The sequence below is a fragment of the Drosophila pseudoobscura genome, chromosome 4, assembly GCF_009870125.1.
Source record: "Drosophila pseudoobscura strain MV-25-SWS-2005 chromosome 4, UCI_Dpse_MV25, whole genome shotgun sequence".
NCBI classification, from domain to species: Eukaryota; Metazoa; Arthropoda; class Insecta; order Diptera; family Drosophilidae; genus Drosophila; species Drosophila pseudoobscura.
In genome coordinates this window covers 13,825,909-13,841,146 of record NC_046681.1, presented here as the reverse complement: position 1 = coordinate 13,841,146, position 15,238 = coordinate 13,825,909, and the positions used below count along the sequence as shown (strand labels likewise).

The 15,238-nt window shown below is 43.4% G+C and overlaps 3 protein-coding genes across 6 annotated transcripts in view; 1 reads left to right on the top strand and 2 right to left on the bottom strand.

Annotated features, from left to right (window-relative positions):
• Positions 1–141: 141 nt before the first annotated feature.
• On the bottom strand, positions 142–1,123 carry Fbp2 (Fat body protein 2). The gene is made up of 2 exons (XM_001357212.4): positions 714–1,123; positions 142–655 (listed from the first exon to the last, which is right to left on the bottom strand). The coding sequence occupies exons 1-2, from the start codon at positions 1,035–1,037 to the stop codon at positions 209–211; spliced, it is 771 nt and encodes a 256-aa protein (XP_001357248.2). The 5' UTR covers positions 1,038–1,123; the 3' UTR covers positions 142–208.
• A 325-nt stretch (positions 1,124–1,448) lies between these two features.
• On the bottom strand, positions 1,449–12,105 carry Mco1 (Multicopper oxidase 1). The gene is made up of 5 exons (XM_001357213.4): positions 11,976–12,105; positions 7,309–7,707; positions 4,473–4,651; positions 2,304–4,400; positions 1,449–2,242 (listed from the first exon to the last, which is right to left on the bottom strand). Exons 2-5 carry the CDS (start codon positions 7,511–7,513, stop codon positions 1,835–1,837), a joined length of 2,889 nt encoding a protein of 962 aa, XP_001357249.3. The 5' UTR covers positions 7,514–7,707; positions 11,976–12,105; the 3' UTR covers positions 1,449–1,834.
• A 1,189-nt stretch (positions 12,106–13,294) lies between these two features.
• The window catches only part of Shawl (Shaw-like), a 45,628-nt gene continuing 43,684 nt past the window's right edge, over positions 13,295–15,238 (top strand). For 2 of the 4 annotated variants that reach the window (XR_004469108.1, XM_033379727.1), the window contains exon 1: positions 13,295–13,867. The gene's annotated coding sequence lies outside the window, so the exon portion shown is untranslated. The remainder of the gene's footprint in view (positions 13,868–15,238) is intronic. The other 2 variants (XM_015179826.2, XM_015179825.2) reach the window with 1 other exon arrangement.

Below are 15,238 nucleotides of genomic sequence, written 5' to 3'. Positions count from 1 at the left end.
TAAAAGTTTTGTAATTCGTGTGTTTTTACATCGAGTAAAGCTCGACGACATATGACGAAATATTGGGAAACAGACGCTTTTAGTTAGAAATGATATGGAAATGCTTGCTTTGATTTGGAAAAGCATGAAGTTTTGAAAAGGTTTAGCTTAAATCAGGTGTTTCTTCAAAGTTTATTTTTACGCTCTCAAACACAGCTCAGCTCGTGTCCTACATCTGCCAGTGCATCGTGGGCATCACTTCCTTGAGTTGTCCCATATTGACTATCCACATGCTGCCGTTCTTCATCATCTCCATAGCCTTGATCATCTGAAGGGCCGCCTCCTCTGGCATTTGGCGCTTGGCGCTCTCGATAGCCTCCACCATCGATTCGGAGTGGTGCCAGGTGACATTATCGCGTAGATTGGCCATCATCTCGGTGTTGGTGAGACCCGGACACATGGCCATGAACATGACACCAGTCTTCTGGTAGATAATCTTGTCGCCCATCGAGCGGGTGAACCCAAGGACGCCATGCTTGGCAGCCGCGTACACGGCAAAGGTAGGGGCAGGCTCCAGTCCATAGACAGAGGAGAGATTGATCACCATGCCGCCCATGCCCATCTGGGTCTTGTCCATATACGGCATAGCCATCATGGTCATCATAATCATGCCGGTCTGCAGAAGGGAATTGAGTTTAGAGGGGGATTCATTCGAATGCACTTTCATTCCTTACCAGATTCATGCCCATTGTCGTCTCCACATCCTTGTCGAGCAACACATCCTCGCCATTGATCAGGACATCGATGTGTCCCATCATCTGGCCCATTTTCAGCATTGCCTGCTCAATGGACACCTTGTCCATGAGATTCATCTGCATGAAGACTACCTTCACGGCGGGATTCTCCGCCTGCAGCTTCTTCATCATCTCCACATTCTCCAGGCGATGCATGATGCCGATCATCTTGATCTTCTTCTGCATCAGCTGCATCACCATCTGCCACCCAATGCCCGTGAAGCTGCCAGCATAGACCACATTTTTGCCCGTCCAGTCGAACATTTTGAATTGGAATTTGGTTTTTAGAGTATTACGGAGGAGTAGAATGGGAGGATTCGGACCGAGTGTTGTGTCTGACTGGACAGCAGATCTGGTGGCACGTCTTATATACCTAATGGGCCTCCAGATGTCCAGAGTGCGTCTGTGCAGAGAGATTACATTGTTTGTTTTTCGAAATGCAATCTATCTACGGATGGCCGATGGGTGGGTCAGCGGTGTTAAAGATCCCTGCATTTATTGATACCCCAATCGGGGTGACGTCTCGTCTCCAGCTCTAAGGTCCAGCTGTTGCCAGTGGCCGCCAGATAAGATCGCTATCAGCCTTGAGGGCGTTGCCGTTGGATTACCACCTGACTGACAATGTATGCCATTCGGTGATTTTTTCCTTATTATAAATCAAATTAAATATTGCAATATTTGGGCAAAGTTTCATCATATTTTCAGGTATATTTTTTGTGTTCTATTCCACACGATCCTCTATCTGAAACATTAGGAACGCACTATGAAAGGATTTACACAGTGAAGGGGTCATGATTAAATTTTAGAAATCTTAGGAATAAATTTTGTAAACAATCCTTGAAAGCATACATCTCTAAAAATAGAGAAAATGCCTTTAAACAATAAGTATTTTCTTAGACAATCACAGATGTTTAGATGCTACAATGAGGCAACGTTACGACTATGGAAAATATTTACAAATGATCTCAAACAGATTAAGATTAATGCTGCTCCTCCGAATAAATAATCTCTGAATTTCGCTTGGCAAGTATGGGGGTTGTCCTCCGTCCCAGAACCACTGCTCAGTGCCCGAATTTCAGGAGAAGTAAACTGAAGATCAAAGCCATCATCTTAGAGTTGGCTGCCAGTCCCTTTACTCCTCCATCGGTATCCTGAGGAGCTGCTGTTGGGGGTCTGCTGGTGCCCTCAGTGGTTCCCTCCCCATCGGATCGCAAGTCCGGATTGTAGTCCCCGCAGGTGGGAAAGCGATCTGGCACGGGCACCATTTGATCATCGTCTCCCACCTTGAAGACCAGAGCCATGCCAATCTCCGCATGGAACTCGATGTGACAGTGGAAGAGCCAATAGCCAGGATTGTAGGCCTCAAAGCGGATGATGGTATAGCCTCCGTCCGGAATGGTCACCGTATCCTTGACGGGAGGATTCACAAAGTTCCGCTTCAGCAAATTGAAACGATCAAGAGATTTGATCTAACGAAAAAGAAATAGAAATTATGCTTTTTCCCAGGAAAATATTAGGGGAAATTCTCACCATTTCAATGGTGACGTTCTCGCCCAATCTCTCCAGAGCCAGGACTCGAAAGGCATTGCCATGCAGATGGAAAGGATGATTCGCATAGTACTGGAAGCCCTCATCCACGATGATCAGCTCCACGACTGCATTCAGGGGCACTTGCAACACGTGGTGGCACTTGCAGAACTCTGTCCTGCAGTCGATGCCCTGCTCCTCGAGACTCGTTTCGTTGCAGAAGTCCGAGTCGCTCAATTGCTTGCGGGAAGGCAGCAGCGCCAGCGATGGGAACTTCAGGGTAATGTGATTCAGTTGCGGCGTGTACAGGCGATTCGATTGGGTCATGTTCATGTCCATGGCATACAGATCCTTGTCGTGGAACTCCGGATTGTTCTTGGCATAGAAATCGTAGTAAACAAAGAACTTGAAGTCTGCCTCCGGTTCGAGGGTATCATGATCGATGCCTGGCACTTGATCGTAAATGGGCAGAGCTCTCATCTCGGCCACTGTCTTGGTATCGGGGTATCCCGGACCGCGGTTCATCACATTCAGTTCGATGCCCTCCGCCTTGTGGGCGTAGCTAAGCTCCGCGGTGGGCTCCTCATCGGGGGCGCCCTCGTACCGCAGGATAGCCACCTGGAAGGCGGAGGTAAAGACCTCGCTGCAGTCCATCAGCCCCTTGAGCCGCACCCAATAGTTGCCGACCTCCTGGTTGGCATTCAGCACGAAATCGAAGCGCTCTCCGGCATAGGTCACAATGGAACCCACCTCCAGGGCCTCGATATCGAAGCCATCGGAATTGATGGCTGTGAGATTGTGCTTGTCCACAGACACGACAATCGGACAATTGAGATACTCCGCATTGATGATCCTGAAGCGATACCGAAAGCCTCTCTGCACATTGTACACTTGATGGGGCACCAGTTCCAGGGGGATCTCGTTGAGGTTGCCACGCTTCTGCCGCGAGAGTTTCTCTGGATTGGGCACCGGAAAGAGTCGCGTGGTGTTGCTCTTTGCCAGACGCGCAGAACGTGGCAGTGTTTGGATTACATCCACCTCTGATTTGGGCAGCGGGTTCAGTGGTTTCGTGCTCATTTTTCCTCTGGCTAATTGGTGATCCTTCTTGGCCTCCGCCCAGATCCGATTGTAGTACCGTCCCCTGCCATTTATCAACAGATTGTGGGGCTTGTTGTCTCCCCGCGAGTGATGATGACTCGCAAAGATGCTGGCCCCCGGCTCGTGGATCCAGTCCTGGACAATCATCACATGTTCGCTAAGATCCAGGTCATACAGTCGACCATGTGGCTCGGCACTCTTGGGTTTTCTGATGATCAAAGCTCCAAAAACCCCATCGCCCCGCTGCATGCCCGTGTGCGAGTGCCAAAAATGGGTGCCCGACAGATCCGCGGGAAAACTATATCGAAATGTGGCATGTGGCGTGATGGGGCACTGCGTGATGTGCGGCACTCCGTCCATATACGGACTGTCTTTCTGGTGCAGTCCGTGCCAGTGGATGGAGGTGCTCTCGCCGAGCAGACTGTTCTTCACATCCACAACGATCTGATCGCCCTCGCAGACCTCTATCGCGGGACCGGGCATCATGCGATTCACGACGGTGATGCCCCGCTCCAGGCCATCCCCCATGACACAGTGGGGCCGCGAGCAGTCCGTCAGGTTGCGGGGACAATCGAAGCAGGCTTTCGAAAATGTCTGATACCATTCCACAACAAAAGTGTAGCGACAGGTCAGGGGCTCGGCTCCCGCGTGACAGTCGCGGCGACAGGGATGCATGCGGTACCATTCGGCTGTCCAAGTGTCATCCGTGTCATCCCCTTCGTCCAGCTGCTCCACACGAACCGACTTCAGGGGTCGACAGAAGGGGCAGCAGTTCCTGAGCTCCAGCCTGGAGGCAGGACATTCCTCCTCCAGCGGCGGACAGGTGCGCTGATAGGTGTTGACAATGATCTGGCCACTGTCCAGGCGACCGCACTCGAGCAGCGTGCAATCGGCATCGTTGTGCCAGGACTCGCCCACCGCATACAGGGTATTATTGTGCTGGCAGTGGGTGCGCACGCACTCGCCACAACAGCTGCCATCGGTTTTGCGTAGCTCCGAACCCTTAAGATACAGATACGAACACGTAAATCACATGTAGATTTGTATATATATGAAAATTCTGTAAATACGTACCACTTCGCAGTAGAACTCACTGCAATCCACTTGGGTGACCACAATATGGGCCTGCGGATCCTTAGCCACACCCGCGGCACAGGAGTACACCAGACAGGGATCCTGAGAGGCAAACCACACGGCCCCCAGCTCTCTGCGGTATGTGGTATTGTGCTCTTGGTACAAACAGAAAGTATCTCCTGAAATTCACAGAAAGTCCGCATTAAATCATAACGAAATTAAAGTACTTTCCTCACTCAAGGAAAATAGAGCTATGGTATTGTTTTGCTCTGACAAACAATTGTTTAGCACTCTAGCAAATATAATTCCATAAAGCATGGGCTATAAACAATGGTGAAAAGAACAATTAAAGACAAATGCAAACAATTTGAGAGCTGAGTCCCAAAAAACTCTCTTTTGTTGTCATATCACGCGCCAGAGATTCGTAATTTATGGGCTCATTTAATTGAAAGCTGGGAATATAATACATACAAGTATAAATCTCTGGGTTTGTGATTATTTGTACACATTATTTAGTCGTTAAAAGTTCTGTACACGTGCTGATTGCTCCAGGCTTCAGGGTTTCTTGAACTTATGAGGATTTTGTGCCTAAAAAACGTGAACTTTAGCTCCCACTGAAACCTGATTTATACTCGTATCATTTGTGATTGATATAGATATTGATATATTTCTGAAAAAAATTAAGTTGATTTCTCTTAAATTGATCTTTTACGTTTATGATAATTATAGCCGCAATTCAGAAATCACGTGCCCACGCGCCATTCCTCCTTTAGTATAGGGTATACAAGATTGGTATGCAATCACCTCTCAGCTTCCATATTCGCTAAAAATACCCTCTGAATATCTGCTACCTACATATGTCAGACAGAAATTCCCAATATGGATGTATCTTTTCCCAAGCAATCTGTGATGATGCATCAACACCTGTCATTCCCTGAACATCTGGTCCGGTTACCTGTTCCGACATTCGTATGTAGATTAAAGCACCGAACAGAACTTAAAACAGTTAAAAGGCGGCTCTGGAATGCTAATTATAATGACATCAAGACCCGGATCGCGGTTCGCGGGTCAGGTATATGTATGCCACCTGATCCGGTTGCTGTCTATAGCAATTTGCAGGCCTTAGCCGATCATTAATATACACTTTTCCATGCCCTCCTCTACCCTCCACTTTATGGAATGCGTAAGCATGAGTAGACCCTTATTGTCGGTCGATATATGGACTTATATTCCCAGCTAATCTTCACAGACCCCGCCATGGGCCCCAATAAAAGTAGGCCATAAAAATGGTTTAACTGAAAGCCAAAACAATGGGACGAACATGACCATGCTCACGTTCAAATGAAAATTATACCGTCTGATTAGTGTCGATAGGAAAATCTCAGTTAAAAATACTCTCACATTAAAAACAAATTAAATTTACGACAGCATTTGACTAGAGATTACGATGGAAGGAAAAGATAAGCCCCTTCAGATACTGCTTCTAAGAAATAAGTACCTAATGGGGTGTTAGATCTTAGATTGCAATCGGCTGTCTATTAAAGTGAAATATTGTACAATCTATGGGAACATATAATACACATAAAATGTATAAAACTTAATGAAGTAAATCCCATTCCAGTCCGATGGGTTTTTTCTATCGACTTCTCCAAACAGCATCGTTCCGGTGACTCGGACAGGATACAGGACCAGCCCCAGGGAGTGCCCAAAAAGTGTGCAACGAGCAAATCCCAAGAACGTGGGGATGCATGACCCCACACGCTGGTTTCCAGATGCCAAAATGTAGAAATTTGCAACAATCAACATCAAAATATTGCTCGAAAGATCTGCCTTTAGTCCATGATTGACTAGGCTGTTTTTCCAAAAGCATACTTTAAAAAACTTTATCTCAAAACGGGGATTATTTATGAGAAAATCAACAGTTTTTGTCTTGGCATGAAATATGGTTCTGTGTTCTCTCTCGCCTTTTAGGGCTCCATATGAGCCTCCATCCTGGTTGGGTTTTTCTTTTTATTTTATACATGTATGTTTTATTTTTTTTTGTTTATTTAAAAGAGGAAAAGAAGAGCGTGCGCTGTCAGCAGCTGTTTGGCATATAAATTATTTTTGCGAGTGCTGCACGTAGCACGCTGCTCCGTTCCTCCACTCCTCCGCTCCTCCGTTAGGCGCTGGCTCTCTGTCAGTTAACCATTAAGGCCGTATTCATTGACTGCTTTTGTGGCTGGGAGGGCGCTGGTCTGTTGGGCTCTGGGCTGCATCGTTTATTGGCTCGTTATGGCCATTATTATGATTGCCTGACTGTTTGTAGCCACATTTGTTTAAACCATCAACCATTTCGTTGATTATTTGCTGGACTTGCGCAAATTCACATGGCTCCCGGGTCTTCGCGGGTAGGCTCTGAGTATTTTTAGCATGTGAGTGGCAATCATTATTTATCACCGTACATTGTCTAAGGAAAATACTCTCGCACTTCTCCACAATCTCGTACCTAAGTATATATGTTTTTTTTTAATGCTAATGCCCGCCATAATGTTGGCCAAGGTCGAGACCAAACCTGTTAATTGCCAACTCCGGAGCTTCTTACAGGTTGATACATACATTTCTTTTTATACAGTAGGCGCTGAGGGGAAGGGTATACTGTTTATATGCAGATCGTAACGAAGATAGTGTTTTCTACACTGTAAACTATGTTTTCGGTGGGATATTCGGAGGTATTTCTTTCATAATATTTGACTTTTCTTTGAAGAATTCCTCTTAATTAATTTTCTATTCATTTTCAAGGCACAAAAACTTGCCTAAAGGGTATCTCAGTCGATATACATCATCTTTCACTCACCTGCTGAAGCATTTACAGTTTGGAAGCCTTCTGTAGTATTTACAGTTTTCAGGCCGCTGGCATTGCTAACAAACTGTAAAAGCACTGTTAAGGCATACACCAACAGCACTGTTAGCACTCTGTTAGCCGCCCGCATGCTGTAGAATCTGCTCTTTGTTGCTGTTGTTGTGGCTGCTGCTTCTGTTGCTGCTGTCGACAAACTCATTTTGTCATAATTATGGTTTACGTATATTTAATTTGCGGTTATTGTTTTTCTTTCTATTGTGGCCGTCTCTTTTCCCTCCTATTTTAGTGGAATTGTCTTTTATTGAACTTTTTTTTTCTTTTGGGCGAGGAATTATTGGAATCGTTTTGCGGAACTTGTTGTGGATTTTGACCAAACAATTTTGCCTTGATTGCCTGAAAATGCGACGAAAAATAAATGATTAATAAGTACTTATAGATACAGATTAAAGCTGAAATTACATACGATATGATTATTATATGTATTTATTCAGTTGGTTGATTTTTCGGAATTTAATATAACGAGTATTTGTCTTGTTTTGCAGATGTTCTTGCTGAATGTTGAAAGAATATCAACCCAAAACGAGTTGCTCTCACATAAAAGATGTTTACTGACATTTTTTAAGAGCCATTTCTGATGTTTATCGGGACTATGGAGAAATGGTTTGATGTATGGGTTCAAGGCCAGACTCGAAAATTCAGAGTTGGGGCTGGCACAGTGCGTTTGGAAAGCAATCGATACATGAATATTATGTGGAAAGACCACGAAAATAATTACAGGTAATCAAATGTTAGATATTTATTTTTATTCATTCTGAAATTAGTTAATTTAATTATAAATTTATGCATCTTTTTATTGATGGTGAATATTTGCTTATAATCGCTGTTATCTGTCATCGAAATCGAACGATGACTGGCATAATTCGATGAATAACCTCCCTCGTCTTTATATTCCCCCTTTCCCACCGCAATCTGTATCCCCATAATTGTTTCTTTCTAATTAACAATAACAATTACCCCTAAATGGTGCCACTCCCATTCCTTCCATGCCAAACCCCGCAATCAATCGAAATCCCCGAAACCCTAACCTAACTCCAGCATCCTTTATTGACCCACGCGCCCATGAGACGAGTCGGAAGGACACGCACATGGCCGAGAGCATGCCGAAAGGGCCGACATCTGAGCGAATATATTGTATATTGTATATTAAGTTAAGTATGATTTACGGCCTGACTGTAAATATCACTCATACGCTCTGTGTTGCTTGGCCTATTCGAAGGGAGAAAGGGAGAGAGAGCGAGAAAGTGTGTGCATTTGAGCCCTATCAGCACATGGCCAGAAAGTTGATTCGCTCAAGAAACACACACACACACAGATACAGAAATATACAACACGTACAAATTTAATTAATTAGCACGCTGTTCCTTAAACACACACACACACACACGCAGATACGGATCCTTGTAGACCCACAGATACTCATACACCCATAGGACAGGCAGGACTCACGTCCGTAAGCCAAAAGTCCAGCCAGAGTCCAGGGACACACGCAGTAGGAACAGGAAGCGGTACAGAGGGACGGGGGGCATATAAAGAAAACTGCGCATAAATTATGAAAAGAAAAACACAAAAATATACGTAGGAAAAATTGCGTGAGGCATTTTTCATACATAAAGTTTTCCTTACGCTACCATTTTCTTGTGGATGCTGCTGTCCAGGGGATGCTCTTTAGGGAAATTTTCATTGAGTTGGATTTTCTTTAAAGAATAAGAATAGTTGATCAAATACTTATACCTCTTTTATCGCTCTTAATTTTTTGGAAATGTTATTCCCTAACCTGTTATATTCCTTTCTTTAACTTGAACAAATCTTTAGAGTATTTAATCGTCTTCATATCGCAAAGCACCTTCCATAACATCCACTTGTGTTTGGCAAACACTTAAAGCATCTTAAAGATTTATGTACTACCTGGGGGCTACTGCTCTGTTGTGTGGACCCCGAAACGCACTTCCGTTAATTAGAAATTAAGTGTCCGCCTACGTGGCACTTCATAAAAGTCGTCACAAGGAAAACAAAATAAAAATAAAACCCTGAAAACCCCGAAAGCCCCGAAAACCCCGAAATTCAATGTAAATCTATTAAAAAGATGTGAGCGGATATTTAGCGGATAATTTAATTTTCAAATGCGAGACGGAACTGAAATCTTCATTGGGTTTGTTAATTAATCATTCCTGAAGGGGAATCTCGGGGAATAATCAATCAAAAGAGTAAATATTTGAGGGGGATATAAAAGTGAATGGCGCTTGATAATTAGGGCCCCTTAAATCGCATTCAGATACAATTATATATCTGATCATCTTGCAAGTATGTATCTCAAGTGGGTTTTTTGTTGCATTTGCGGACATGACTAAACGATTTCATTACGCGTTTTGTCAATTGTCTAATAGCTTTGACAACCACTTTAATTAACAGGCATCTTTGGGCTTTTGACGCGGGGAATGTCACGTGGACTCATCGCTCGACCCACGATTACTCATTGTCTATATGGTCTGAACGCTTGATTTAACCTATAATTAAAATCACCGTCCCACTAGGGTAATCCCTGAAAATTAACACCTAGAGGGATACCTCACGCAGGCTGTAATTTCTTTGCGGTGTTGGTTTTTTATTTGACTAACGTCGGGGATGGGTTTCTGTTCTGCTTCAGTGGTCTCTGAAAGTTCCCCCCACAATAGAATTTGCATAGTTTAGACCTGAGAAATTGGAACAATGAAAATCCAATCGATGGGATTCTAGGGAATTTTTTATAGATTAAACTTTGGGGTTTAGGGAATTTTTAATTTATGGATATTAGGGGAATCTTTTTTTGGGATTTTTTTACACGATGATAGAACCTATTAACCCTTAAAAACCATTCATAAATTAATGAATCAATGAACACTCAATGATAGATTTCACAAAGAAAGTAAAATTAATTTAAAAATTAAATAAAATTTCTATGACACTCTTAGGAATTCCTCATGTGTATAAAAAAGAGTATTATTTAATCGGAGTTCCTCTACACTAATCAGATTACAATTTTTATGTTGCCTCTGCCCTGCCTCTTTTTTATGGGAAATTTCTTTTGATGGACAACTAAAATTTCTCTGCCAATTAATCAGGCAATTGTTGTTATGCAAAGTTTGTTATTATTTATTTGGATTTTTATATATACGGACGAATCACACGTCCGTAAAAAGGTTGCATAACACATGGCGTAGTGCTTTCCGTTTCACGTTTTTACATATAATTATCGGGGCAAGGGCTTAAGTATTGTAATTTGATTTATTTGTGAGCGTCTTCTTCAGTGGCATGCGGCCACTTATTTTGACAACAATTAGCTGACCGCATTTTGATCTCTTTGTTGGCGTTTGGACTGTGTCCGAGCTGGCATTTTGTTGAGGTAGGCAAACAACAGACGAAAGATATGGCCAAAAGAGAAAAGGTGAGTGAGTGGAAGATTTAAAAGCCGCTTATCATACGAAACCTCCGAAGGGGGATTCCTGTTTTCTCCTCTCGGGAAATCCCTGACTTGTCGAATGCCTGGTTCTTGCCATCATGTGCTAGCCATGGCCAAGCCGGTTTGCGGAACCAGTCTTTAAGTATTTCTTATTACAAGCCACATAGAAACCAAAACAAACTCTGCTCTGGGGTCAGCTGTGAGACGCAGTTACGTGCCACAAACCACACAAATATTTACCCAATTCGTTTATGCTTATTCACATTTGTTAACCATATTTTTAGTGATTATTTTGACTCATGATTGATGAAGATTGAGGGGTTTTTCTTGTCGATAGAATCTCGGAATGAAGCAATTATTTATGGCGCTGCTTGTTTGGATTTATGTATTTTTTCAATGTCAAGGCCGTTTGTAAATGTGTTCGGATGGGGAGAAGCAGGCGTTTCTGTAGAGTGGGAATCGTCTCTGAGGTTTTCTATGGCTTTTTTTTTAGCATTGTATAAGATGGAAGTTTCTTTGTTGGTCTAGTGATTGTGTAGATACTCAAGATATTTTTGTATAATATTTTCTATGCGTTTTGAAGACTTTCAATTGTGGAATGAGTTTCAGGTTTATATTATAGCATGATGTCATATCTAAAGCCATAGATGTACCATGAAAGGTAGTTCAAAATATAGAAAAAATATAGAAAAACAAATTATGATTTTTAAAGAAATGAAAACATTAGGAAAGATCTTTGTCATCTTTATAGTCATAAATCTTTTGTCAGATATAATTTTTATCAGCTCCAATCCGAAAAGTACACCAATTCTTTAAGATATTCTCGGATATTTCACTTTTCTTCAAAGTAGATTTCACAATTATGACAGATATTCGTTTTGTATCAAAGTTTTTGTTTATAAAATCATCTTTATGGAACACAATTAGAGCATTTATGAGAGACGTATAACCAAGCAAGTTCACAATTGTTCTCTTGGTTCACGGCTCTTGGCCTTATCCCAGCGATGGATGGGGTGGGGGGGACTGGACTTATCACACGACTGGCTGGGCCTTATGATATCACTAAATACACAACACGACCAAAATTTTATAGCACTTAGATTAGGGTTTTGGGATCTCAATAGCAACGAAGCTGAGACAAATTGTTGCAGGGCAAAGTCCTTACAGGGTTTTCCACTGGCGGCTGGCAGGTGATCGTTTTTCTCGTACCGCTTGATAGATCCGCACCGTTCGCCGCTTAAACCGCAACTAACTCGCGTCTAGTGCAGCCAAGGCGCTTTTGAAGCGGCAAAAAACGCGCTAAAACTAAAGGCCCAGTTTATGGCCAAGTCTCTCGACTCGACCCTTTCTGCCGTTCGGCTGATAGCAAATACAGTTCGTGGTTGAGCATGATCGCAGACAGAGAGAGAGAGAGAGAGAGAGAGAGAGAGAGAGAATGGTGGTGAGAGCAAACGATCGAGAGAGGGCTTTGGTTTTTGCCGACTTAATTAGCCAGCACTTGCTTGTCGCTAGCCCACCGCCTGCCTGCTGGTGCTGCTGTTGACATTGTTAACAGTGTAGACACGTTAACAGAGATTTCTTCTGCTTATCTCTGCTGATTGCTCGAATGTTAAGAATGTCTCTCGCATCAGAGGCTGCCGACGGCCGACTGCCGAAGCCGACGCACTGCTGCTTCCGTGTGCTGTCTCTCCCTCTCCCCCTTCGTATCGCTCCCTCCCCAGAGAACAGATCGTTTTCCAGTTTCTTTGCGATTTCTTGCATTTATTAAAACTTGTAGTTTTCGGCCGTTGTTCTGGCAGTTGCCTGGCTGTACCAGTATTTGCATTGATATTCTAATTTAAAACAAATGTTGCGGCTGTATGTAGTCTGCAGTCTGCGAGAATTGTGTTCGAATTTGATTGGTTTTTTTGCACCTTTTTCATTTATTCTGGAAATGTAGTTGACACTGGGTGATGGCAGAAACTGGGTATTGGCTTGGGTATTTGGTTGGGTATTTGTGGGTTGTCATTTTTGTCTTTTGGGGCTTTTGGGGTAAAGGATCGCCTAAAGCTTCATTTTACGATTTGTATCCATAGATTTCTCAGATATTTGCTGTAGTTCCAAGCATTTATATAAACTGCAAACCAATCATCCGCCGTTGGAAGCATTATTTTTTATTTTTAACCCACTAAATCTTTAAATTTAAAATATTATTAGGATAAATATTGTAAAATTTTAGCTATAAAAGTCGTATTTTCAATGAAACACCCAGCCGATCAAGTGTTTCTTCCCTCAAAATCCATTTCTAACACACAAATTATTCCCAGTGTATACCAAACCCTTATTCACCACACATGCGGACACACACATACACTCCCACACAGATTCCAAAGAGAGAGAGGGAGCTTTACTCTCTCTTGCTCTCTCGGGAACTTCATCCGGCAGAAGCAGAAGCAGCAGCAGCAGCAGCATCCATCCTTCCTCCCATAACCAGCCGAAGCGATGGCTCCACGAGGACCGAGGCGATGGCCGACGACGAGAAGGAGCCCGGACAGCTGTGTGTCCCCGAGGCACGTGTATCGGCGGTGGCATGTCCTTTTGGCAGGCTGCGCGATGCGTTCAGCTTTCAGTTCGCTTGTAGACGTGCGTGCGTCAAGAACCTGCCACAACCTCGGACCTCTGTTTAGGAGAACCATCGAAGCAACGGAACCATCGGAATCTGAATGACGGACTGGCGGCAGGGAAAGTTGAGAAAGTGCTAATACGAGAAAGAGGCCCCTAGTCTACGTTTACGTCTACGTGTCCGTGTCTGTGTTCTTTACGAGTGACGAGTGGTGCGTGCGGTGTGTAAAAGTGCGAGACAGTGTCCTGCGGCGGACTAGCAGGTTGGTTGCTCCTCCTGCCAAGTGTTCAAGTGTATTGTATTTCCCTCCCCCACCCAACACAAAAAATACGATAAAGAAAGTTACAAATCTGCTGCCGCCGCTTCTGTTTTTGGCCGAAAGTTTACCGAAAGGATTAAAGCCCGCATCCCCGCCAACTATAGGACTCTGATACTCCAGCACTCCTTGTTCGGAGGTAACTTGTCTAGTTTTATTTGCTGTTTCTTCTGTTGCTGTTTTTACGGTCCGCTCCACGCCTTTATTTCCCAACTTTAATGCGGCCCAAAACTCGTGTTGGCCCTTTCGTTCGGCTTTCGGCCCTCAGGGAGCCATAAAATAAATCAGCCAAAATATAGGTACCCCTTTGTGCTGTCCCCAGATCTCCATAGAGAAGATAACATATGCACAAAAGGCAAACAGACAAGATTGGGATAGTCTAGGGCTTACTCGAAATTAGCTGCATTTGACAGATGTAATGGGGAAGATGTAGGTCTAAAATATTCTTAAGATACGAGAATATCCACATTGAATGGGAATTGAAAATTATGCCATGACTCATATATAGAAAATGCATTTAAATATAGATTTTTGCTATAGCTCTCTCTCACTCTCTCTCTGTCTGTCTTGCGTGTGGTGTCTGTTGTTTCTCTTTGTTGGAAAAGGTTTAATTTATGGTCCTTTCAGATTGGCCCTATGCCCACGGATACATTTGGCCGAAACTTTTTTGTTTCACTGTCCAGATCTGGTGGCATTTTACGAGTATACTATATGTGGACGGCACACAATAAACATCAACAAAAAGAGCTGTAAAAGAGAAATGCCAGTTAACTTTCTCCACATTTATCAAAGTTTTTTTCTTCGTTCTTTATGCGAGAGGAGAGCCATGAAAATCTTTCCGTAATTGAGTTATGAGCCACGGCCCACGGAGCAATAACCAGGACTATAACCAGGACTAATACTTAAACAGAAGGTTGCATTTATAGAGCCAGACACATCCACAGACACTTAAAAGAGCAGGAAAAGGGCGAAGAGGCGACCGTTGACAGCACAAGAAATGTAATTAAGGCTCCATCAAATGAGAAGCGAGACACCGGACAGACAAACAGAGAGGCAGTGAGTGCCATAAAACATGTACCCAAACAGAAATTAAGGCATAAACTACAATTGTTGAGATTATTGCACGTCGTCGTCGTCGGTGTCGGCACAGGGGATCCTTTTGAGTTCAGGGTATGGGCTTAATGGCTCTTTGCTTGCTTTATAATTTTGCAATTGTCATTGTCGTCACTGGCCTGGCACTGTAATTTTCCTTTATCGAATTGCTGTTTGCCATGGGTCCCCTTCCCGTCTCTGGCTTTGTTTATTTTTTTCTACTGCACCCCAGTCTTTCTCAAAGGCAAATGGGGCGTATACGCAATATAAATAATTGATGCCCAAATTGGAAAATGACCTGCAAGCAAATAAAATTCTAATTATAGCTATTGTCGTATGCAGAAAGTCTGGAGAAATGGGGTCGTTGACAGCAGGAAAATTGCGTGGAAAAATTAGAAGTTTTCTATAGCTAGTCCCA

What these genes read in the sequence shown, in the direction of transcription:
- Fbp2 (XM_001357212.4), bottom strand. Translation starts at nt 1,037, where the DNA reads ATGTTCGACTGGACGGGCAAAAATGTGGTCTATGCTGGCAGCTTCACG. An exon ending in CGACAATGGGCATGAATCTG is followed by an intron (nt 656 to 713) that starts GTAAGGAATGAA and finishes TCCCTTCTGCAG; the next exon opens with ACCGGCATGATTATGATGAC.
- Mco1 (XM_001357213.4), bottom strand. Translation starts at nt 7,513, where the DNA reads ATGAGTTTGTCGACAGCAGCAACAGAAGCAGCAGCCACAACAACAGCA. An exon ending in GTGAGTTCTACTGCGAAGTG is followed by an intron (nt 4,401 to 4,472) that starts GTACGTATTTAC and finishes CTGTATCTTAAG; the next exon opens with GGTTCGGAGCTACGCAAAAC. An exon ending in AGAACGTCACCATTGAAATG is followed by an intron (nt 2,243 to 2,303) that starts GTGAGAATTTCC and finishes CTTTTTCGTTAG; the next exon opens with ATCAAATCTCTTGATCGTTT.